Source organism: Mixophyes fleayi, chromosome 8 (genome assembly GCF_038048845.1).
Source record: "Mixophyes fleayi isolate aMixFle1 chromosome 8, aMixFle1.hap1, whole genome shotgun sequence".
NCBI lineage: Eukaryota > Metazoa > Chordata > Amphibia > Anura > Limnodynastidae > Mixophyes > Mixophyes fleayi.
The window spans coordinates 19,762,524-19,785,772 of NC_134409.1; the positions used below are offsets into that span (position 1 = coordinate 19,762,524).

At 41.1% G+C, this 23,249-nt stretch overlaps 1 protein-coding gene across 1 annotated transcript in view; it reads right to left on the bottom strand.

The window, feature by feature from the left end:
• Positions 1–23,249, bottom strand: part of TRABD2B (TraB domain containing 2B) — a 233,989-nt gene that overhangs the window by 26,366 nt on the left and 184,374 nt on the right. Inside the window, exon 6 of the mRNA XM_075182037.1 lies at positions 786–1,025. Coding sequence (XP_075038138.1) covers positions 786–1,025 — 240 coding nt within the window. The remainder of the gene's footprint in view (positions 1–785; positions 1,026–23,249) is intronic.

Consider the following 23,249-nt stretch of genomic DNA (forward strand, 5'->3'; position numbering starts at 1 on the left):
ACTGATCTGTCCACCAATGTGGTCTAACATCACGTCATGGTATCACTGGTCTGTCCACCAATGTGGTCTAACAGCACGTCATGATATCACTGATCTGTCCACCAATGTGGTCTAACAGCACGTCATGGTATCACTGGTCTGTCCACCAATGTGGTCTAACATCACGTCATGGTATCACTGGTCTGTCCACCAATGTGGTCTAACAGCACGTCATGATATCACTGATCTGTCCACCAATGTGGTCTAACATCACGTCATGGTATCATCGGTCTGTCCACCAATGCTGTCTAACATCACGTCATGGTATCACTGATCTGTCCACCAATGTGGTCTAACATCACATCATGGTATTATTGGTCCGTCCACCAATGTGGTCTAACATCACATCATCGTATCACTGGTCTGTCCACCAATGTGGTCTAACATAACATCATCGTATCACTGGTCTGTCCACCAATGTGGTCTAACATCACGTCATGGTATCACTGGTCTGTCCACCAATGTGGTCTAACATCACGTCATGGTATCATCGGTCTGTCCACCAATGTGGTCTAACATCACGTCATGGTATCATCGGTCTGTCCACCAATAAATCTTGTACATTCTACATTAAAGATGGACTACCTCCTATTACCTATGTATACATTCATAAAATAAAAGTACACCTCCATTCCAAAAATATACAAAACGGATCTTCCATGGACTACACAGATTTCTAATGAATGATTACTGATACTGTAATTCTCTAGACATTCCCTGCTAATTGAAAGTGAACAAATACAAACCTGTCATCCAAGCGGACCCAGAGGTCATTGAACTGCCGCCTGCGCTGGTTTCGGTGGTGTTTCCGGTGCCAGTTGTTTTGTTTCCCGAATTCTTCCAGCTGGCTAATACTGTCTGGTAGAAGGAGGTGAGGAGGCAGCAGCTCATCGTCTGACTCTTCAGGGAAAGACGATGCGGAGGGCATGTGGTCAAAGTACCTCAATGAAGGTTCATCTGTCATCACCTCACCGCCTGTTTTGGTGCTGAAAACAAAAAATAAGACAATATATTAATTTAGTCCTAAAATGAAGAAAAGTTGGACTTTGCACAGATATTTCACTGTTTGCACATTTGCATTATCAGCTGTATCGATAAACCTGCAAACTTAGGTGCAGATTGCTTTTTTCGGTGGCAATTCAAAGGATTTCACATCCTAAAATGTGCAAGGCAGACAAGTTGACACACCTGCACACACAAAGAAGTTTTGAGGTTCCATGATAACCCTGGTTCTTTGCAGTCGTTTTTTCAGTCAAGTACAAATGAGAGCCCATTAGCGTTGGAAGAAAATGACCCAGATGAACACATGTGCTTATAAGGTGTTCTTTAATATTGATGTGTACAGATGGAGTGAACTGTTGTCCATATTATATGTGGGAGCATGGTGGCTAAGTGGTTAGCACTTCTGCCTCACAGCAGTGGGGTCATGAGTTCAATTCCCGACCATGGCCTTATCTGTGTGGAGTTTGTATGTTCTCCCCGTGTTTGCATGGGTTTCCTCCGGGTGCTCCAGTTTCCTCCCACACTACAAAAATATACTAGTAGGTTAATTGGCTGCTATCAAAAAATGTACCCTCGTCTCTCTCTCTCTGTCTGTCTGTGTCTATGTTAGGGAATTTTGACTGTAAGCTCCAATGGGGCAGGGACTGATGTGAATGAGTTCTCTGTACAGCGCTGCGGAATAAGTGGCGCTATATAAATAAATGATGATGATTATATGGTGAACGCCACAGTATATCACAGCTGCACCCAGTAATTTTAATGGAAAAGTTTTCATAATGACCTCTCTTAATGGTGGTAATTGGAGAGCAAGCCCCAGTAACATCAATAAAGGCTATTCTGTCTGTAAAAACTTATTTAAGCAGCAGTTTAATTCTACGTCTACAGAGGATAAAAGGAATGTATAGTACGGGGCATCTGTGTGATGCCCGGTGGGGTTTTCTGTAGCTGATGCAGAACAGCTGGGTAGTGGATCCGAGGGGATGGGCGCTATATTTTGCTTTGGGAACTGATCAGTTTTTGATAACACCCAAGAAACAAGGAGCAATTATGAGTCATGTACCTTACATAACTTCTACTCAGAATCCTTAGCCATTAATCCCAACTGCATCGTGGGTAATCCATGTCTGCCACTAAAAAGTCTGCAACATCAGCACAATTTTATTGATTAAGTTCTTTGTCCAAGGTCTGTCTACCAGATGCAAGCACCAAAAACTTGTCTATCAAGGTATCGCTTGTTCTTGCACAATTATGCACGTGGTAGTGTAAGTCCGTAAGAGTAAAAATGAAAATATGAAAAGTATTATATGACATATGTCAAATTTTCAACACTTCCCCCTACTATATTTACATGACACAAATCAGTCTTTCTTGCCACTTATAATCATAATAAAAATATCAAAACATGTTTCAAAAGCCTGACATTAATAGCTTACACTCTGTGCACCTTTAATCTCATGACTAATTCAAACCTGCTGTGGTTCTGTTTATAATTCCACTTTCAGACTGTTTCTTACTAAATCTTAGATCAAGGTATTAACACCCATGGTTTACACTCATGTCTAACAGTTAGACTGTCAATTCAGTCCTATTCTGGACTTACATTTATTTTCCCCTAAAGATAATCAATTACATGTGTGAAGGAAAAAAGTATTGCAATAGGACAGGTTGGTGCGATCGCCTTCTCCTGGGGTAGCTGGCTGGCACCACGTCGTCAGAGCTGACTTTACATTTTTTTCCACCCTAGGCAACTATCAAGGGGTAATTCTACAAATCAGGGGCAACCCCAATATCATAATTATTAAACTATTTCCCTGCCAGCCTCTGGCCGTACAGTTTTAGGCTGGGTGCACAGTACAGAATTTTCCGACCAATGTGTTATCTACAACGATTGTACCAACGACTGGGAAAAAAAAGTCCTGATCAGCATGTCGATTTATGTGTACACACTATATATGTTTTAAAAGATTCACCTACAGATCCGTATTCTCTAAACTCTATGGAGATCTGGATCGTGAGTGCAGACACACTGCAGAATTGGAACAAGATTTATAGTTCTGCTGAACAAAAAAATGAAACGACGATCGATACTTTGGAACGACCAACGCTCATCGTTTAAGTGTACACACTAATGCGATATAGACCTGAACTGTTGTTTATCGCTTGATTGACTTAATAGTCGGCTGAAACGCCTGCAGTGTGTACCCATAGTGTACCCGTAGTCAACGACGAACCAACTGTAAATGGGTCTTGCATCAAAACAAGCAAAGTTAAGTCTACATCTTCTACCCACAAAGTGATTGTCATGAACTCTTGTTATCTTACATTGCATGTTTTATCCAATGCAGCAAGAGCACTTTACTCCAGCATGCGCACCTTATTATCAGTGGCGGCAGCCTTGTCTATATGAAGAGGGATAACGAGTGTCTCGCCAAATAAGCAGCTATCCCCTATTCTGAGATTTACAAAATAAAACCTGCTAATGATAGTATACCAGCCAAACCAACATATGGCCTACATTTAAAAGAAGGACGTACACCCTCTTGTAAATTTGCGCATTTACATTTCAGGACATAAATAACATTTTTACACCATTTAGTAACACCTGTCATTGGCGCTATGCGCAGCAACGACAGATGACTTAACAGGTTAAATTTACTATTACAGTCATGATGGTGCATCTGATATCAGGTGTCCCGCGGATGACTATAAGCGCTTGCTTATTGTGTCTTGAAATGCCGTTAGCGATCAGGTTCAAGCTCCGAAAAGCTAAGCTTTTTGGAGCTTGATAAATTGTTCCAGGCCGCCGTGCTCATAGAGAATTATGGGGAATCCTAAAATATTCTGTGTTAGTTAGTAGGAGATATCTCTGATATACATATAAACACACGTGTTAAGTTTCAGTTTCCATTTAATTGCAGAATGCCCTTTATCAAAACATTAACAATCTTACAATATTTTCCTATTAGTATGTATATCATAGTTGCCAGTTAAAATCGACATTTTGTCACAGGGGTGGGGCCAAAATGATGCGATTCACCTCGAATCGCGTCATTTAGGCTCCCTACGAGCAGGTTGTGGGAGAATTGCTTGCTCTCCCGGGAGTCCAGGAGACCTACCCGAAATTCGGGAGTCTCCCAGACATTTCGGGAGAGTGAGCAAGAATGATGTATATCTACAGTACCAATTTTCAACTTTAGACACATTTGACCACACCCTTATCCTGCAAAAAATGGAAACGCTTGCTGAATGCACATCACAAGTTACTTAATGTAGTACTTTGTATATAGTGCATAAGTAAATACATACATGCAACAAAAGTTCACAGATCAAACGCATATATAACACATCTGCTCATTTTATTTTTCAAGGAACATGTGCTGTCCGTATATTCATATATATATATATTTCAAGCTTCAAAAACATTACCCATTGTTTGATTTCTTTGTTAAAATTATTACACCCATCATTCATTCCCATGAAAACTTGCATGGAGTCATTTAATAAAATGTCCAAGTTAATTCAAGTTTAATTTTTTTGCAGTATTTAAAAAAAAAAAAAAAAAAATGAAATACACATTTTTTTTTTTTTAAACAGGAACACTTTTAGAACTTAAGAGTTCCGAAGTTGTTGAAAATTTTCTAGACAGATTCCAATGAAATCAGAGGAACAAAGATTGTTTAAACATTGTGCCCTAGACAACCGTCCACTCTGGCTGCGGCTAGTAGTTATCAAGCTTATGGAACTTTCATTCAAGAAACTTTAAAGTCTCCGACTTAAACACAGTTCACACAGTATAGGAATCTTAATGGTAACAATTACCAAGCAAACAGTCATGGTTGGAAGACGATGTTCATACAAACGTAATGCTTAGCTCAAAAAGCTTCCACTTCACACATACACAAAGAGTTTTAGAATGGGGATGAGTGAAGGATTTATTTACATTATAGGCTGAGTTACAGCAGAGCAAGACAGTAAAAATGACATAAATTTGCAAAAATGTTCCAGCGTGACAACTTAGCGCTTCAGTTTGAAAACTTTAACTACAGGTTAATGTAAATGGACAGTCTGTCTGAAATACTGTAATTAGAGGTTGTTATTTTATCAGACACATGGCTAATACACTTAATGGACTCTTTTTTTTCTTTTTAACAGCCGGAGATGTAGCGCCTTTAAAAGTAAACTTGTGAAGCTGTAGACGGTGCTGTCATTAAAGGAGAACAGAGGACCGCATGAATGAGTGTGTGCAGAAACATCAAGGGCTAGATTTACTAAACTGCGGATTTGAAAAAGTGGAGATGTTGCCTATAGCAACCAATCAGATTCTAGCTGTCATTTTGTAGAATGTACTAAATTAATGGTAACTAGAATCTGATTGATTGCTATAGGCAACATCTACACTTTTTCAAACCCGCAGTTTAGTCAATATGCCCCCAAATCTGGAAGCGAAGAGATTTTCAAACATTATTATTATTATGTATTTATATATAATATGCAGCACTGATAAATAAGTAACATACAGGACCCTATTCATTAATCTGCGGTGATAACACAGGTTTCCTATAGGCACTTTTCACAGAGATAGCTGATCAGACTTGCCTACCTTTACTTCCTCGGCTCCAGGAGATCCCAGAGGGGAAGTGAATAACAAGTCCAGACGAGGGGGTGGGAGAGGGGGGCGCCATGTATTGTGTCATTTTGTCCCCCATCCTGCCCACTTCATTAGGAGTTGGCAAGATGCGGGAGAATAGCCTGCTCTCCCGGGAGTCCGTGAGACTTATCTGGAATTTGGGAGTCTCCCGGACATTCCATGAGAGTTATCAAGCATGAAATAGATTTAGGTGCTGGGTTAATGGTATCAAAACCAAAAGCCCTCCCAGCACCCGGATCCTATTTCACCATTAGTAACGGAACCCACAAGAAATGTATCACATATCCCCCAAGTCTCCCCAGACCATTTTCATGTTTGAATGGGACAAATTATCTGATAATTGCCTCCCAACCATCCCGATTGTGGGCTCTGTCCCACTGCCGGAGAGACCAACGTTGGGAGTATATAACCGTATTATAAGGTCCAATACTTGTCCTACCTTGGTGGGCCTGATGATTTTTGTTTCTGTCTTGGGACTGAGCTACATGACTTTTGGCACTTGTCTGATGTTGTGAGAAAACATAATTTATATTTAGAGATTTCCCCATTTACAAGACCATGGAAATATGTAAAAGGTGAATTGATATGAAGGATACATGATAATATTCTCTGTACAGCTGCATAGTATAATGAAACTATTACAAATAATAAATGTCTCACAACTAATAATAATAGTATTATAGAAATATGCACCAGGGACCTAAATACATGTCCTGTACAGAACACTGTAAGTATGTATTTTATTTTGCTATTTGAATATTATGGAATATACACTATATGGACAAAAGTATTTGGCCACACCTGTTAATTATTGAATTGAGGTGTTACAATCAGACCCGTTGCCAGAGGTGTATAAAATCAAGCACCTAGCCATGCAGTCTCTATTTGCAGATATTTGTGATACAAAATGGGTCATTCTGAAGAGCTCAGTGACTTCAAGCGTGGTACTGTGATAGGATGCGTGGTACTGTGATAGGATGTGTGGTACTGTGATAGGATGTGTGGTACTGTGATAGGATGCATGGTACTGTGATAGGATGTGTGGTACTGTGATAGGATGCGTGGTACTGTGATAGGATGCGTGGTACTGTGATAGGATGCGTGGTACTGTGATAGGATGCGTGGTACTGTGATAGGATGCGTGGTACTGTGATAGGATGCGTGGTACTGTGATAGCATGCGTGGTACTGTGATAGCATGCGTGGTACTGTGATAGGATGCCACCTTTACAATAAGAAATTTCATCCCTGCTGGATATTCCACTGTCAACTGTAAGTGATATTATTAGAAAGTAGAAGCGTTTAGGAACAACAGCAACTCAGACATGAAGCGGATGACCACGCAAAATCACAGAGCGGGGTCAACGACTGCTAAGGTGCATGGTGGGTAATAGTCACCAACACTCTGCTGATTCCATAGCTGAAGAGTTCCAAACTTCCACTAGTATTAATGTAAGCACAAAAACTGTGCGGCGAGAGCATAATGCAATGGGTTTCCATAGCCGAGCAACTGCATACAAGCCTGACATCACCAATACCAATGCCAAGCGTGGGATGGAGTGGTGTAAAGCACACCGATACTGGACTGTGGGGTAGTGGATACGTGTTCTGTGGAGTGACGAAAAATCAATCTGTTTGGCAGTCAGATGGAAGAGTCTGGGTTTGGCAGAAGCCGGGAGAGCGTTAACTGCCTGACTGCATTATGCCATCTGTGAACTTTGGTGGAGGAGTGATAATGGTATGGGGCCGTTTTTCAGGGTTTGGACTTAATGCTTCAGAAAACTAAGTCATTTTGGACAATGCTATGCTTCCAACTTTGTGGAAACAGTTTGGGGAAGGCCCTTTTCTATTATAACATGACTGTGCCCCGGTGCACAAAGCAAGGACTACAAAAACATGGTGAGCTCATTGTGAAAGAACTTGACTGACCGCACAGAGCCCTGACCTCAACCCCATCGAACACCTCTGGGATGAACTGGAACGGAAATTGCGAGCCAGGCCTTCTCCTCCAACACCAGTGCTTGACCTCATATATGCTCTACAGCAGTGATGGCTAACCTGTGACACTCCAGAGGTTGTAAAACTACAAGCCCCAGCATGCTTTGCCAGCTATCAGCTAGCTATCTACTGGCAAAGCATGCTGGGGCTTGTAGTTTCACAACACCTGGAGTGTCACAGGTTAGCCATCACTGCTCTACAGAATGGATGGGCACAAATTCCCACAGAAACACTCCAACATCTTGTGGAAAACCTTCCAAGAAGAGTGGAAGCTGTTATCGCTGCAAAAGGGGGAACAACTCCATATTAAAGTATATGTATTTGAATACAATGTCATTACAGTCCCTGTTGGAGTAATGGTCAAGCGTCCGAATACTTTTGTCCATATAGTGTATAGTTAATGTATTATTGTGACAATTTTGAAGATTATTTTTCTGTAAACAAGCAAAACTAGACAGAGCCTATTTTATGGGGGGTGTTCCAAGGAATGTAAAACACACCTTGAAATCAACTTGGTGGATAACATGATTTACATTGCAGAGCAGGGACAGTAAATCTGGGTATTAAAGATGTCAAGTCAGCTATAACCCATACAAATCTTCCTGTGTGCACAAAACATGTCCTATCAATAAAAAATAATGGTAATTCGCAGAACTAAACGCCGTTATATAGAGCTGAGGCCCTTGGGCAGCACAGCGTAGAATTGTTGTTAGGATTTGTAAACTTGTGTCTCGCTAAACGGTGGATCTCAGCAGAGGAGGATGTTTAATGACAGCTCTAGTTCCCAAGAGGATCTGCTACAGCTGTGAGAAAAAGCAGATTGGAGCCCAGGTGAAGCCCTGACATTGTCCAGTGTATATAACAATATATAGCAGTGGAAAAGACCTGGCATTCTTCATTGTTCAGGGCAAAAGGGCTATCAGAGGTGCCCAGCCAGGACTGTCATGGTGGGTATATATGTGACCACACATGGTGGTCTCAGGGAGAGGGTCAGTCTACCAATCTGCTCAGCTGTGCTTAGGGAAAAAGCAGCTGTCCTTGACATTAGCAGGTTATCATTGGTCCAAGGTAACTGTATCCTTTCCCAACAGTTATAGCCATGCATAGATCCCAACATTGTAAGTTTGGGAATTGGGACCAGGGGAGTTGGCGTTTCACATTGGAGGCATTCTAGCATCACGCCCACCCCAATCCTCCTCTCAGCCCCTTAATATACCCCTGCATTGCCATGTGCACCACTGGCAGGTGTACACAGGGAGCATACCTCGGATACATGCTTTCTTCTTCTGGTCTAATAGTCCAATAGGGTACTTTCTTATAGGATGTGTAGGTCAACTAGACTTCTTCACAGGTTTAAGTACTGCTACTTGCAATATTTTAATATTAAAGAAATATGTAAATTAAATCAACCATACCTCTGGAACAAATGTCATAACCAAATAGCCTAAACTCTAATACCCATCCACTTTTGGGGTGATAGAGAAAAGAAAAGTTTATTACAAACTTTTACACATCTTTACAAAGCTCAGCTGCCACGGCGAAAGCTTTCCAGAGCGATAGAAAATACTTATTGCTCTGGAGGTCCCCTTCTCTACTGATAATGTGTGGGGTCTTACACATGCACATTTTGAACTTTTAGTTCCACCGCTATCACAAAAATAATGAAATCTGTGTGTGTTTTTTTGTAGAGATGAGCGGGCTTGGATATCTGAAATCCGAGCCCACCCGAACGTTGCCGATCCGAGCCGGATCCGAGACAGATCCGGGTATTCCCGCCAATTGCAAAACTGAAACCGAGGCTCTGAGTCATAATCCCGCTGTCGGATCTCGCGATACTCGTATTCTATAAATTCCTCGCTAGCCGCCGCCATCTTCACTCGGGCATTGATCAGGGTAGAGGGAGGTTGTGTTAGGTGATCCTCTGTCCTGCTATATCTCGTGCTGTGCTGTGCTGTTCAGTTCTGTGCTGTGCTGTGTTCTGCTCAGTCCAGTGGTGCTGTGTCATGTGCTCTGTCCTTCTGAGTTCAGTGGTGCTGCTGGGTCCTGTGCTGTGTCCTGTTCAGTCCAGTGGTGCTGTGTCCTGTGCTCAGTCCTTCTAAGGGCATTGTTATTTCCCCATTATTCCCAAGTTATAAAAAAATTAAAAAAAAGTTATAAAAAAAATAAAAAATAAATAATTATAAAAAAAAGAAATTAAAAAAAAATATCCAAAAACAATCCTGCAGTATAAGTCCATTGGTACTGCAATATTACAAAGTTCACTAATTCTGCAGTATAAGTCCATTGGTACTGCTATATTACAAAGTTCACTGATTCAGCAGTATAATTCCAGTGGTACTGCTATATTACAAAGTTCACTGATTCAGCAGTATAAGTCCAGTGGTACTCTCCTGTGCCGCATATAATTTTTAAAGGCTTTGCCGAGTGTGTGTGGCTTAGGGGTACGCTCTCTTGTGCAACATATAATGGAAAACAAAAATTTGGAGGATAAAGTAGGGAAAGATCAAGACCCACTTCCTCCTAATGCTGAAGCTGCTGCCACTAGTCATGACATAGACGATGAAATGCCATCAACGTCATCTGGCAAGCCCGATGCCCAATCTCCTAGTACAGGGCATGTAAAATCCAAAAAGCCCAAGTTCGATGCTTCGATGCTGTCTGTCTTTCACATACTTGATGGGATCTCAATGATGAATGCTCTGTACCATGGTCGTCTAAAACAAGAGTTATTGACGTGCTATAACTACTGTAGTTTTTATAAATTATAAACACTACACTTGAAAGTTGGAGGAGGTATTGTGGCCCCGGTACCAAATGACTTGTCATCGTCAAAAACAAGAGGTATTGACACGCTCGAACCTGTATATGCTGCAGAGGATGTAGGAGCAGGAGCTGTGCAGTGGAATTCAGACCATTTGAAGGCGGAGGTATTGTGGCCCCGGTACCAAATTGTGTACCGGGACAACTGCACTATGCAGTCCAGAAAGCTACCTCGGTGAAACGTTTTGGACTAAAAACAATATTGTGAGGTGTGAGGTGTTCAGAATAGACTGGGAATTAGTGGAAATGATTGTTATTGAATGTTATTGAGGTTAATAATAGCGTAGGAGTGAAAATAAACCAAAAAACTTGATTTTAACACTTTTTATGTTTTTTTCAAAATAAATCCGAATCCAAAACCTTAAATCCGAACCAAAACCTTTCGTCAGGTGTTTTGCGAAACAAATCCGAACCCAAAACCTCAAGCAAATCCGAATCCAAAACACGAGACACCAAAAGTGGCCGGTGCACATCCCTATTTTTTTGTTTGCTTTCTTTTTAAAAAAAAAGGTTTTATACATACAAATATAGTAGTAAATAGTATATAAGTTATATTAAATTTATCTTTTTTATTTCCTCCACACAAAAAAAGTTTTTTTCTGGGGCATGGCAATGACTCTATTCATTTTAAATAGACCTACCCTGAAAACAATAATTTATGCAATCATTATAACATAAAAATCAATGGTCTCACCTATTAACGCCATCCTGTGATATTTAAGTGTCACGGTACTTGTACTGCAATGTTACTTGATAGTACCTCCATACTTTTGTGATACTTAACATGGCAGCTTTATTACTGACGATTATAATCTTAATATATATGGCAAAGTGAAAACAAGCTTTCACCCTTTGATAAACTGGACAAAACTTTCCTAAGTTATATCATTTTATTTTTTTTGTTCTGTTTAAATTTTGCTGTGTATAAGATTGATATGACATTTTAAGCTGAGTCCACTGCATTCAATCTAGATTGTTGCTTTGACATTGTATACGATTGTGCTGGGGATTGTGGGATGTCACCATGGATAGGCAGGAACCATCCTTTATATCTACATGCCTCACCTCTGGGTGGGCTACACGTGTCAACTGCGACCATTCATTCACTTCTGTGCCATCCGTGCCAGCTTTTTGCACTGAAGGAGCTTTTGTGTCAGTCAGAAGCGATATTTACAAAACTCGACAAATCTATACATCCTGCTGAACTTTTCGCCCCTGGAAACATGTGCAGAGTAAAATAAATAACAGATTTAATCTGACTGCAGAGATTGTATTCTTTTCAGAGGAGTCATTGAGGAAATCACTTTCCCAAATTGTTTGTAGCCGGTGCCCGCTCTGGAAAGTATGTGTTTGTTTTTATTCATTCTGTTGTGCAATACATCAATATACCTTCTGTAAGACCCTTATAAAGGTATTTCAGCTGATCTTTTTTTACCCAGTTGTATAAGATTTTTGTATCGGAAAATGGTCATGTCAGATCCTTAAATTCATGTACAGTACAACACTTAGCAGACCCTCATAGTCGAGGATTTATAAGCCGAGGTCAGGGGTGGAACAGTGTATCACCGCCTGAAAATCGGGAATGGCTCTGATTATCCTTTAGGCTGACTAGGCTGCAGCCTAGAGCGTGATCACAACATTTCGTCCTCCCATCACTTGCTACTTGACCACCCCTCCGTGATGTCCAGGAGAGGAGGATCATTGAGTTGTCAAGCATGCTTTTACATTTGGAATTCGCCCAAAGTAATCCTACAATTGTCCCAGATTATCACATACTGGGACCGCCGATTGCTCGCCCGGGTCCCGGTTAAATCACCTGTGGCTCCCCCCTGCCACTCCTCTTCGGCGTAGGAACGCCACGGCTGTCTCTGGTTGGTGCAGAGCCATCCTTTAAAGAGTACCATTCCTGCTTATTGGTTAGTGCCTTCTATTGGCTAGACTACTTAAGACACCTGGTTCATTCATTCCGGCCCAGTTCTTCAAGTCTTTCCTTCTGTGTGGATGTGTCTTCTCCTGGCTCTCATTACACCTCTGCTGATCCAGTCACCTTGCTGCCCAGCATACGCGGACCTCTGTGTATCCTTGCCGCAGACCGTTACACCTTTGCCGGTCCAGTCATCTTGTTATTCAGTGTACCTGGGCTCCTGTGCTCCTGTCTGCTGATCGTTACACTTCCTATTGCATTCTCCCCCATCCAATGCTTTCCGTTGGATCTCGTATGGTGCCGACTTGGAGAACCGCGACCTGCGGGACAGAAGCCGCAAAGACCATACTTCCTTGCAGGGTTTACTGGTGAATACATTCTGTTCCATTAGACGCCGCACCTCCCTGTAGGTGGTGCTAAACCAAGCAGGCTCCGAGGGACCCACTTCATCTGACTGTCCGTGACACTGAGTAAGCAAATGATTAGTTGTTTTGCTAGATCATATAGTATATTTATGCTATTTGCACTAAGAAATATTTAGGTCTGTCAGAGGTCCAGAGGTCCATCCCTAAGAGAAGTGAGATTCTGGATTTGAGGAAAACGCTTTTCCTGTACAGGTATTAAAAATACAGCCACCTGTGTTGTAAATGTACAAACTTATGTGGACAACACCCTTTCAAACCATTTATTTTATATCAACTTATCGTCCAGTTACCATGTGTCCAAAATACACAAAAAACCTTATGGAAAAACTGACAAAGGTGGAACAAGATATTACAAAACATTGTTAACACATTGATTAATTAGCATTTTAGTGGCTGTGGTTAAAGAGATGTGGCTCCTGCTCTTCCTCCACTAGCAGTTATGACCTCATCGTGAAGGCAGGAATAAAACTAAAAAGTCATACTAATATCCTACTGTAACACAGAACCGTGTATGCCGGAGCCATGCATTGTAACTAAACGGAATGGGTCAAGAAGTCTATTTCCCTTAGTATTACAAGATTTTCTGAAAACTTAAATAAACATTTCAAACTGTAAACCTTATACCAAAAAATCCCCAAAAAAATACCAATGAGTTTTCGTAACTTTAATTAAGAAAATTTCCTCTGGCCTAAAAGAGAAATAATTGTGCCAAATTTATTTCAGTTTCTTCATTTGGGCCAAGTTACACACTAATGAAAATTGGAAGTTGTAATTAAAGTTTATACAGTTTGCGATGGCTCAGCTATGGTTCGTGTTTTTACTTCACTCTTCTGTGTGAGCGCATTCATTTGATAACTTTAGCCAAGATCTTCTGTGTTGCTCTTCCAATAAACACATTGACTGTACCTCCATTGTACATTATAAAAAAAAAAAACAGTAAAGTGTGTTAATGGTGCATGATGATTAACATTATACATTTCACCTTTTTTAAACCTTAGACTTAGCATCACATGTACATATTCTCCATAGATCTGTGATTATAACTGCACACCTTTTTCTGTATTACTCTGCTATGACAGTTCGGGGATGCTGGAAAGAATTAAGTGTGTGCTGCAATTCTACGGTCAGTATCAAGGCTCAAAATGGGGGCGTTCAGGTTGAAATGTGCTTGATAGACAATTGCGTGTATTTGCGCAAACTATGCAGTGTGTGACCTAGGGGTAAATGTATGAAAGTCAACTGGCCGGAAATCGGTGACTTTGCAGCTAAAATTTAAAACGGCGATGGCTTGTAAAGGCAAGTTTGCCTTTACAAACCATCGCCGCTTTAAATTTTAGCTGCAAAGTCGCCGACTTCCGGCGAGTTGAAAAAATCGGACTTTCATACATTATCTAAAATGTATTCATTTACTGATTGTGCCACAATTGTATTATTGTAACGGTATAACCAGATAGAGTGGACCACAACAGTAGTTTAAATGTTAGCAACTTGTAAATGGAGAACAAAGACTCTCAAAGACCTTACACCTCTGATCTGCTGACATCATTTACAAGATAGTTTCTAGGACTACTTGTATTCTCATTTACCTTTATGTATATTGTGCCACTATATTATGCAGCACTTTACAGAAAATATATATATTCACATTTCCTGCCCGATTGGAGTCAACAATCAAAGGGGGGAAGTCAATTAGCCATGAAAACAGTTGCAAATAATTCACCTGGGAAAATGCAATATTTTTCACTTTGTGCAATATAATTCACATATTTTCATGAACTTTCATGTGAAAAGTGCCATAGTCACAACCAAGAAACTATGGACAGACACACAGAGTCAGATTCAATGGCTAAAACCTGAAATAGTTATCATACATGCATTGGTGATAAACTCTTGCAAAACAGTTCACAATTCAGAAGGTGGTAAAACGTTTTACACATCATCAATTTTAATGAGGAAACACCCAACTTGTTTACAAAATGTCGTCATACCTGCCAACAATCTTGGTTCCACAGGACAATCCAAATTTTCGGCAGCCAAAAGTAACGTGGCGTGCTGGAAGATGGAGAAAGTGTGGGCAGATCAAGAGGCTGGCATGTTTTGTGCCAATTTTCCAAAGGGGAATTCTGGGATGTCTGTATGATAATATACAGAGTTAGTTGGCATACAGACAGTAGTTTAAGATGGCTACACAGTAGAGCAGCCATGTTCTATACCTCTCACATCATCTGAGAGATATAAGAATAATGCCAACTAATATCCGGGGTTCACTGCAACTCCTGAACCAACTCTGATGCGCTTCTGCGGCATTTTAGCCTCACTAAGGAGGAGTTGTTCAGAGACGGGGGCAGCGCGAGCAGTCTGGCGCTACCACACGCACACATACTGTAGAGAGACATAAGCAAGAGGCTGTCAATCTCCTGTCACTGCCAAACGCCTCTATTGAAGCTTAATAACCGGATGAAGTACACTTCTGTTCACTAATATTGGTTGCAATGCGATCAATACGCAATTGAATCATTATCTTAGCAATATGTAAATGAGTTTAATATATTCTTTTCAGTTAATATAAAATATAATGTGGTGAATAAGCTAATTAATGTTTCCAACATTTTAATTACGTTGAGATTGGTCTCATTCTGTTTACAATTGCATGAGAACGTTTACGGCCATATTTATGGAGCGTTTGCACATTGCGAATGCTCGTTATAACTAATATTAGTTTTCATACAGCAAATAGCAACTCCACCGATGTCACAAAAGAATCAGTTCATACAGGTCCAGGAGCGGAAGACTGAGGAAAGGACGCCTGGCCACACATGGAAAGATGAACCACGCCTCATAAAACAATGGGCAGAGGAATCAACCAGTGGGGCGTCGAGTTATTGGGAGGTCATGACCCATAATAGACCTATGGATGTGGATCTTAATACTGTATCTGTGTATCTTTGTGATGTCAGTGCTTTTTATGACTGTACAGTGTATAAATTGTTCTCCTCTGCCTTTGGAAACCAGAGCGTTCTCATTGAAGCTTGTTGTCGGTGCCGACCGCGCAGGCGTATGCATGCGATACTTTGCCCTGTAATCTATTTTGTGAATAAAACTCTTGTGCTCTGGAACCACAGTGATCGCAACGGAAAAACTTTACTTCAAACAATACAAAGGACGTATCACCTCCTAGTCTTGAAACACGCTGCTGGCCTCTGGTTAAAGGAAAACTCTGTGCCTGGGGCAGGACTGAGGAGGGCCAAAAGGCTACAGCAAGAAGTCATGGAGGATACACCGTGACCAAAGCGGAATTGGAGCAGAGTGACTGGCCCGGCTTTTATTGGTGAACGGTAACGGTTAATGGTCAATCGCCATATCTGTGCAGCTCTCTTCCAAAAACAAACCAATGAAGTAGCCACAAGAATTTTAGAGAACAGTTTGGATCCATTTAGTTAGAGCTAATGCTGCATTGTGTGTTCTCTAAGTGTGTTTTTTAAGATGTGATTTTACGAATAGTTAACAATAATATTAAATTAGTAGAGTTATTCAGGAGCTAAACAGGAGGTGAAAACTCGAACGTTAGAGGACACATCAACCCAATCCACGTTGAGTTCCTTTTATTTCTGTACCTATATCTCCACTGCCCAGATGCTCTCTTATGTACTGTTCACAACACCTCTCATTCTCTTCCATATTCTGCATTAGGAAAATGTTACCAGCTGCACTATTTTTCTTATTGTGACCTCATTTTCTAACCCATTTAACTCTGTACAACACACCCCTTCCCTCCGGTGTAAACTTTATGTCGTTATTCATCCAGGTTTACTCAAAGGCTTTGCACTTTCCAGTGAATGTTGGTAGCGAGGGCTAAAAACAAGTCCCCCGTCGACCCGTAAGTCCAACAGATGTGGCAGCCGTGCCTCTCTCCCAAGACTCATACAGTCATTTAACATTTCTATTCATCCTGTTGCTGTCTCTAGCAGGTGATATTAAAACTAATGCTGGCCCTTACCTTTCTGGACACCTGGACTGTTCATAGTGACCACTTAAAGCTTCCAAAAAGGTCTATGTGTTGTCCATGCTAATATTCGTGGTTTACTACATAAACTTTATGAATAAAGAGCTTTGAACTTTTTTACAAAAGCCCAAAGTTGTAATTGGTGTTGTTTAATCAATTTGCCCTATACAACCAAGGGTTGCTGCCAACAATAACACTGCTCTCACCGGCAGTGAGATTTACTGGATGAGATTTTAAACACAATGGGCCTGAGTCATTAAGGAATGTATCTCTGTTTTTTGTGCGTATCGTACGCAATCCCCTTCTGCGCATGCCCAGAATGAGGACACTTGGCCGTCAACAAAAGCAAGTCCACTGCATATGCCAACACAAATGACAGTTACGACGGTCTATGATTTCGGGGAGTGAACGGGGCGGGGAATTGGTGTGTGCCCGTACTCGATGCACAATGTGGGCGTGCCAAACTCAAGCGAATGCAGCAACATTAGAACGAGGCTCTGCGACTGTGAAAGTTTCTTGTTTATCTGCCGTATCTCTTGCACCAGCTAAGGGTCTAGTCTAAGTCCTGGGTCAGTAGCGTGTGCATGATATAACATGTGTTTGCAATCAGAAGCCACTGTAAATATGTATTTTATGTACAGTAGGCATTAAGGACAGCCTAATAAATGTTTTTCAACAGAAAAAAAATTATATACATTTTTTTTATACAATTTCCATTTCTATATTATTAACAGGTAACATTAATTGATTAATATTTTTTTTCTGTGCGTTCTTTTGAGATTTCACATCCCACATAGGTATTGTCCGCATCCTGCAGTGTCTGCTCTAGTACAGCAGAGTGCACCTACACCCATAGTCATCACCACACGTATCTTGAGAGCCGTTCCTTGCTGACTCCGGGAGTACGCAGAGCCGATCTACGTGCCGTTGAGAACAACGGCACGATGCACTCCAGGATGAGCTTTCTTTTTAATAAGGTTCTTGTATCTGCAGCTTTAGAAGTAAATTTGGGACTATTAACTAAAATCCAATGTTTACAAGTTTTATTGATATGCTCAAAATTTCCTTGAGATTTATATAAAATGTAGATTTTATCATTAACTTTTAGGAGTATATTTACTAAACTGCGGGTTTGAAAAAGCGGAGATGTTGCCTATAGCAACCAATTAGATTCTAGCTGTCATTTTGTAGAATGTATAAATGATAATTAGAATCCGATTGGTTGCTATAGGCAACATCTCACTTTTTCAAACCTGCAGTTTAGTAAATATACCCCTTAGACTTTTCACTTTATAAAGAGCTGTGCGGGTCAGAAACGCAAGATATCTCTAATCTCGTTGGCATCTATGGACCTTCAAAAACCCCCATCAAGTACTAACTGAAATATTTCCAAATCCAACAAGGACAAATCTGAATTCCTCCAATCATTCACTTGTAGATTAAATCCATCATCATCAGGACCCAGCCGAATCTAATGGTCTGGTATTCTACCTAATGCCTTCATAGATCACACAAATTGTATATTTCTAAAATCAAGAACAGACGAACACTTTACCCTTGAACATTTCCTTGATGACCTAAATTACTGTCCCTGATTTAGAATGAATTTAAAATTGGACCCTAATTTAACATTTGAGTATTTTCAATCAGGGTTCCTAAATCTCTGCACTACCTATACTCCATGTCATGGGTTACTTTCTATCTGATTTATAACAATTAAGAAATGCCTTACGGAAGAGATAGAAGACTGATAGCTCCATTAAAGATCTCTGTGATATAATGCACAAGTGGAATATAAGCACTAGACAAACATGTGTAGTAATAGCCCAGCAGTACTCTGACAATTTTCATCAAAACACTTCAAATCCTGCAAAATTCTGGAAGGTCATTAATAATTTATTTGAGCTATTTTGCTATCAGGAACCCACTAGTATCAACAGAAATGACACAATGCTGTATGACGAGACTGTTATAGGCAGCTCATTTAAATAATACACTGTGATGTCCTATCTCCCTGTTCTTCAGTCGGGTTTTTCCCAGATGTTAACTCAAATCAAACTGCTTTTGATGACATTCAAAATGGTTACTTGGGACAATGCTTAAACTTGCAAGTGTATTACATCCTAATGACAGATTAGAGCAAATTCCTGACATCAGCTTCCAAATATAAATTCTTGGATTTATCCTAACCTTTCATTTGACTTGCATATAGACACTCAGACATCCAAAATGTATTCCAAACTGGGCTTGCTCAATAGAAACACTTCCTGCCTATCTTCCATGGACAGAAAGCTCACTGCATGACAGATGTTAATGGCAATTATAGAACATGGGAATGTCAACTATGATACAGCTCAATACTCTTTACAACTCAACCCAGTGCTTTGTTTTGCGGTAGGTAACAGGTACTTTGTACCTGTAACCTCCCCTCTCAGTGCTCCTGATTCTACTACTGGGCTCCCAATTACTGAAACAACCTACCTGAGTCACTCAAGTCTGCCATCTGTCTGATATTTAAACAACTGACTCTATAAATACGTTTGTAATTGTAATGATTAAAGCCTTTTGTCTATAATTAGGTCAACTGTGTATAGTGTGGGAGGTACGGTGGCTCAATGGTTAGCACTTCTGCCTCACAGTGCTGGGCTCATGAGTTCAATTCCCGACCATGGCCTTATCTGTGTGGAGTTTGTATGTTCTCCCCGTGTTTGCGTGGGTTTCCTCCGGGTGCTCCGGTTTCCTCCCACACTCCAAAAACATACTAGTAGGTTAATTGTCTGCTCTCAAAATTGACCCTAGACTCTCTCTCTGTCTGTCTGTGTATGTTAGGGAACTTAGACTGTAAGCTCCAATGGGGCAGGGACTGATGTGAATGAGTTCTCTGTACATCGCTGCGAAATCAGTGGCGCTATATAAATAAAAGGTGGTGGTGATGTATCCAGAACCTAAAGGGGAATGAGAAGTGACATTGAATGTGCATCTACATGGTAAAATATGCTATAAATAAATGAAGAAACAGTGGGCTATAATGGGCCAGCAATAGTACCCTCCTAATTGACAAGGCTATTTACCAACGAAGCACTGAGGGGAATATCACTGTGTAACTGCTGACATGGTCTAGTGGGTGTATGAACTTACAAAGAGCAAAAAATACCCCAAATGATCAGCCCTTCTCTCAGGACCTGCTCTTGTTTGCAAGAGACCCAGGGGCAAATGCCCTTTAGTCCCAGATTGCCAACCCACCTCTGAGGTAAAGAAAAAAAAACGCTTGTGAAAGAAAGTCTGGTGGTTGTAATGTGGTTCTAACGGAGCTTCAAATCCCTGCAAGGATCATATGATGCACTAATGTACTCCCCATGTACCTGTTGTATATAATAACGATACCTGCTGAGCCTTTACCCTGAATGTAAGTCTTGTAATATCACACACTAATGCATTTCTCTAAAGAGCTCTCGTTACTGAAAAAGGAAAAAAGGAAAATCCTGACACCTCCTCAACAGTACAGAAAGCCAAATGTCTCCCCTTTCCCCTCCGTAGAAAGAGAAAGTCACAGCCTGCCAGGATAATAAAATCTCTGCATGTGATCTGGCAATTCGGCTTTTCCCAACACACTGCCAGGGCTCTGAAAACCTCAGCTTCCCACCGCTGCATGCAGTCTAACAACGGCTCAAAATCTGAAACTCCAATAAATGTACAGCACATTTCTGCAGATTTACCCCCTGCTAACATTTTAATATTTATAACTGTACATGTTGTCTACAGACAATGGATCTCAATTATTGCAGAGAACTGGATGTGCCCCGATGCAGCCATAATATTCTCCCAGCGCACTCTGCAAAACCGTAAATGTCCAACCTATAACTTTACCCCTGCTCATTTCATTTCATTAACAGTTTGGCCTCATTCATAGTTTAAATTAATCATAAGAGTGAGAAAACATAGGGACTGTCTTTGCTAGATGTGGCACTTTTACGCATGTTGAAGATTTAGCTCTGAGATGGTGCAAAGTGTTAAGTGTTTTTGCTCAGTAAAAGTGGCAGTGTGCATTTCTGCACAGGAAGGAATGTCCCTATGATATGTCCAACCCCTTATCACATTTTAATAACCTCTCTCTCTCTGCAGAATTAAAATCTTGTTTCCACACTGCTCTGCAAAACTAGAAGCACTGGCGTGACTACCCTGTACAAAAACTGTCCTCACTCCACCCAGCTCCAGCCATCGGCCAGCGCAGCTTCTGCTCCTCTGCAAATGCTGCCATTTATCTTCACAAATCCATAACTTGGCAGAGGAAATTAGGGACACAAGAGTACATGCATCAATATCAGGTTGTATGCTTGCTCACAAGCATAGCAGATAACCTTATTTTTTCAATCTTATTCTCTTGCACGCAAATATGCAGCCAATTTCTAATTGGGCAGGGATAGAATAACTTGTAACCAATCAAATGCACTCCTGTGGGTAAATGTATCAAGCTGCAAGGTTTGAAAAGTGGAGATGTTGCCTATAGCAACCAATCAGATTCTAACTGTAATTTATTTAGTACACACTGCAAAATGATAACTAGAAGCTGATTGGTTGTTATAGACAACATCTTCACTTTTCAAACCTGCCGGAGCCTCGCAGCTTAACACATTTACCCTTACTGTACATGGCCTACTCTTCTGCCACTAGTTCAGGGAATCTGAGGGATCCTTGTGACCTGCCTGGGTTAACACTACCCAACTGGGAGGCGCAGAGTCTAACGAAGCAGAAGATGTTCGTCAGGGACTCCCACAAGGAGCAATGGACTTTGCAGCTTCTGCCCAGCAGGTCGTGGTTCTCTGAGCGGGGTTCCAGGCAAAACCAGTAGGAGAATACAGGAGGCAAGCAAATATGGTGGAGAAGGAGATGGTCTTTAGACTGGATCTGAGTCAAAGCCCAGGTAAAACCCGTGAGATGGATGTCAGGCAGTTGTGGTGATCTGCAGGTGGAGACAGATAAAACTGGGAGGCCTATGAGCTGGAGATCAGGCGGAGCAATAATCTTCAGACACAGAACTGAACTGAGGTCCAGGTAGGCTGGGAAGTTTTGGGGCTGGATCACAGGTGTTGCAATAGTCTGCAGGCAGAGAAGGGAACTAAGGTCCAGGTAAGCTGGGAAGCATTAGCGCTGGATCACAGGCGGTGGGATGGTCTGCAGGGACAGGATACAGGGGGCCACAGGGAGCTAAGTCTGTAATGACAGAGAGACTTAAAGGTCTGGTACCATTGAGAGAATTCAGATTCCTTAAACAGATTAATAGGCAATAATCCTTAACCAATGGTTGGGAGGAGAAGGAGATAAAAGATGGGTCTGTGTGTCCAACATGGCGGCCGCCATGAACAATTGGGCGCGCTCAGCGTGGAAGAGAAGGACAGTGGAGGCACCAAGGTAAGCGCACCGGACCACGGCCGGGTGGTCTGTAGGTCCAATGCGTGACAGCTTCCTTCCCAAATTCTATCTCTCAGGTCTTAGGGATTCGTAAATGTCATTTGCTCTCAGAACTGAACTGCATGCAATTGGCGTAAGGACCATTTCTGAACATGTACAGATACGCTACACAAATAGGCATATGTCTGAAAATTAATCAGGCCCAATATGGCTTACATAAAATAGATAGATAGATAGATAGATAGATAGATAGATAGATAGATAGATAATGTGATATATATGAGATAGATAGATAGATAATGTGATATATATGAGATAGATAGATAGATAGATAATGTGATATATATGAGATAGATAGATAGATAGATAGATAGATAGATAGATAGATAGATAATGTGATATATATGAGATAGATAGATAAATAGATAGATATGATTAGATGTTAACGCATGTATTTCTTCTTTTCGTCTATAGAACAAGTGAAAACAGACTTGTCAGCGATTTGACTAGAAAGCCTCTCTTATATACAGCCGCCATGTGTTGCTCCTTATGCAGCTATAAGACACTAATGATCTGTTAGACGTGAAGTTTGTGTGCTGGAACAATAATGGGATCTTTCTCGGCATGTTCTTCCACTTATTTCAGACCTAGTAAAGTAAACTAATAAACAGGAATCCTACTACTGCAATAAAACCCCAAAACGGCTTGGCTTTCGTCAGCTTCATTTGGCAAGAGACAGCATTCCACGGCAAATCTTCGGCCCTCTCTATCTGCTGGTTTTGAAAGACTTTCGCTGGCGGATTCCATTTGCTTGAGTACATCACATACCCCAGCTGCTGTTAATTTAACTGAGGGCAGCTCCACTGAAAAATAGCTGCACCGGAAGCACCTGTGACCAATGTGTTGGACTTGTCCAAGGATTTGTCCGTTAGAAATACTAATGCACGCAAGTGTTTGAGTGCATGGACATGTATGTACAGTG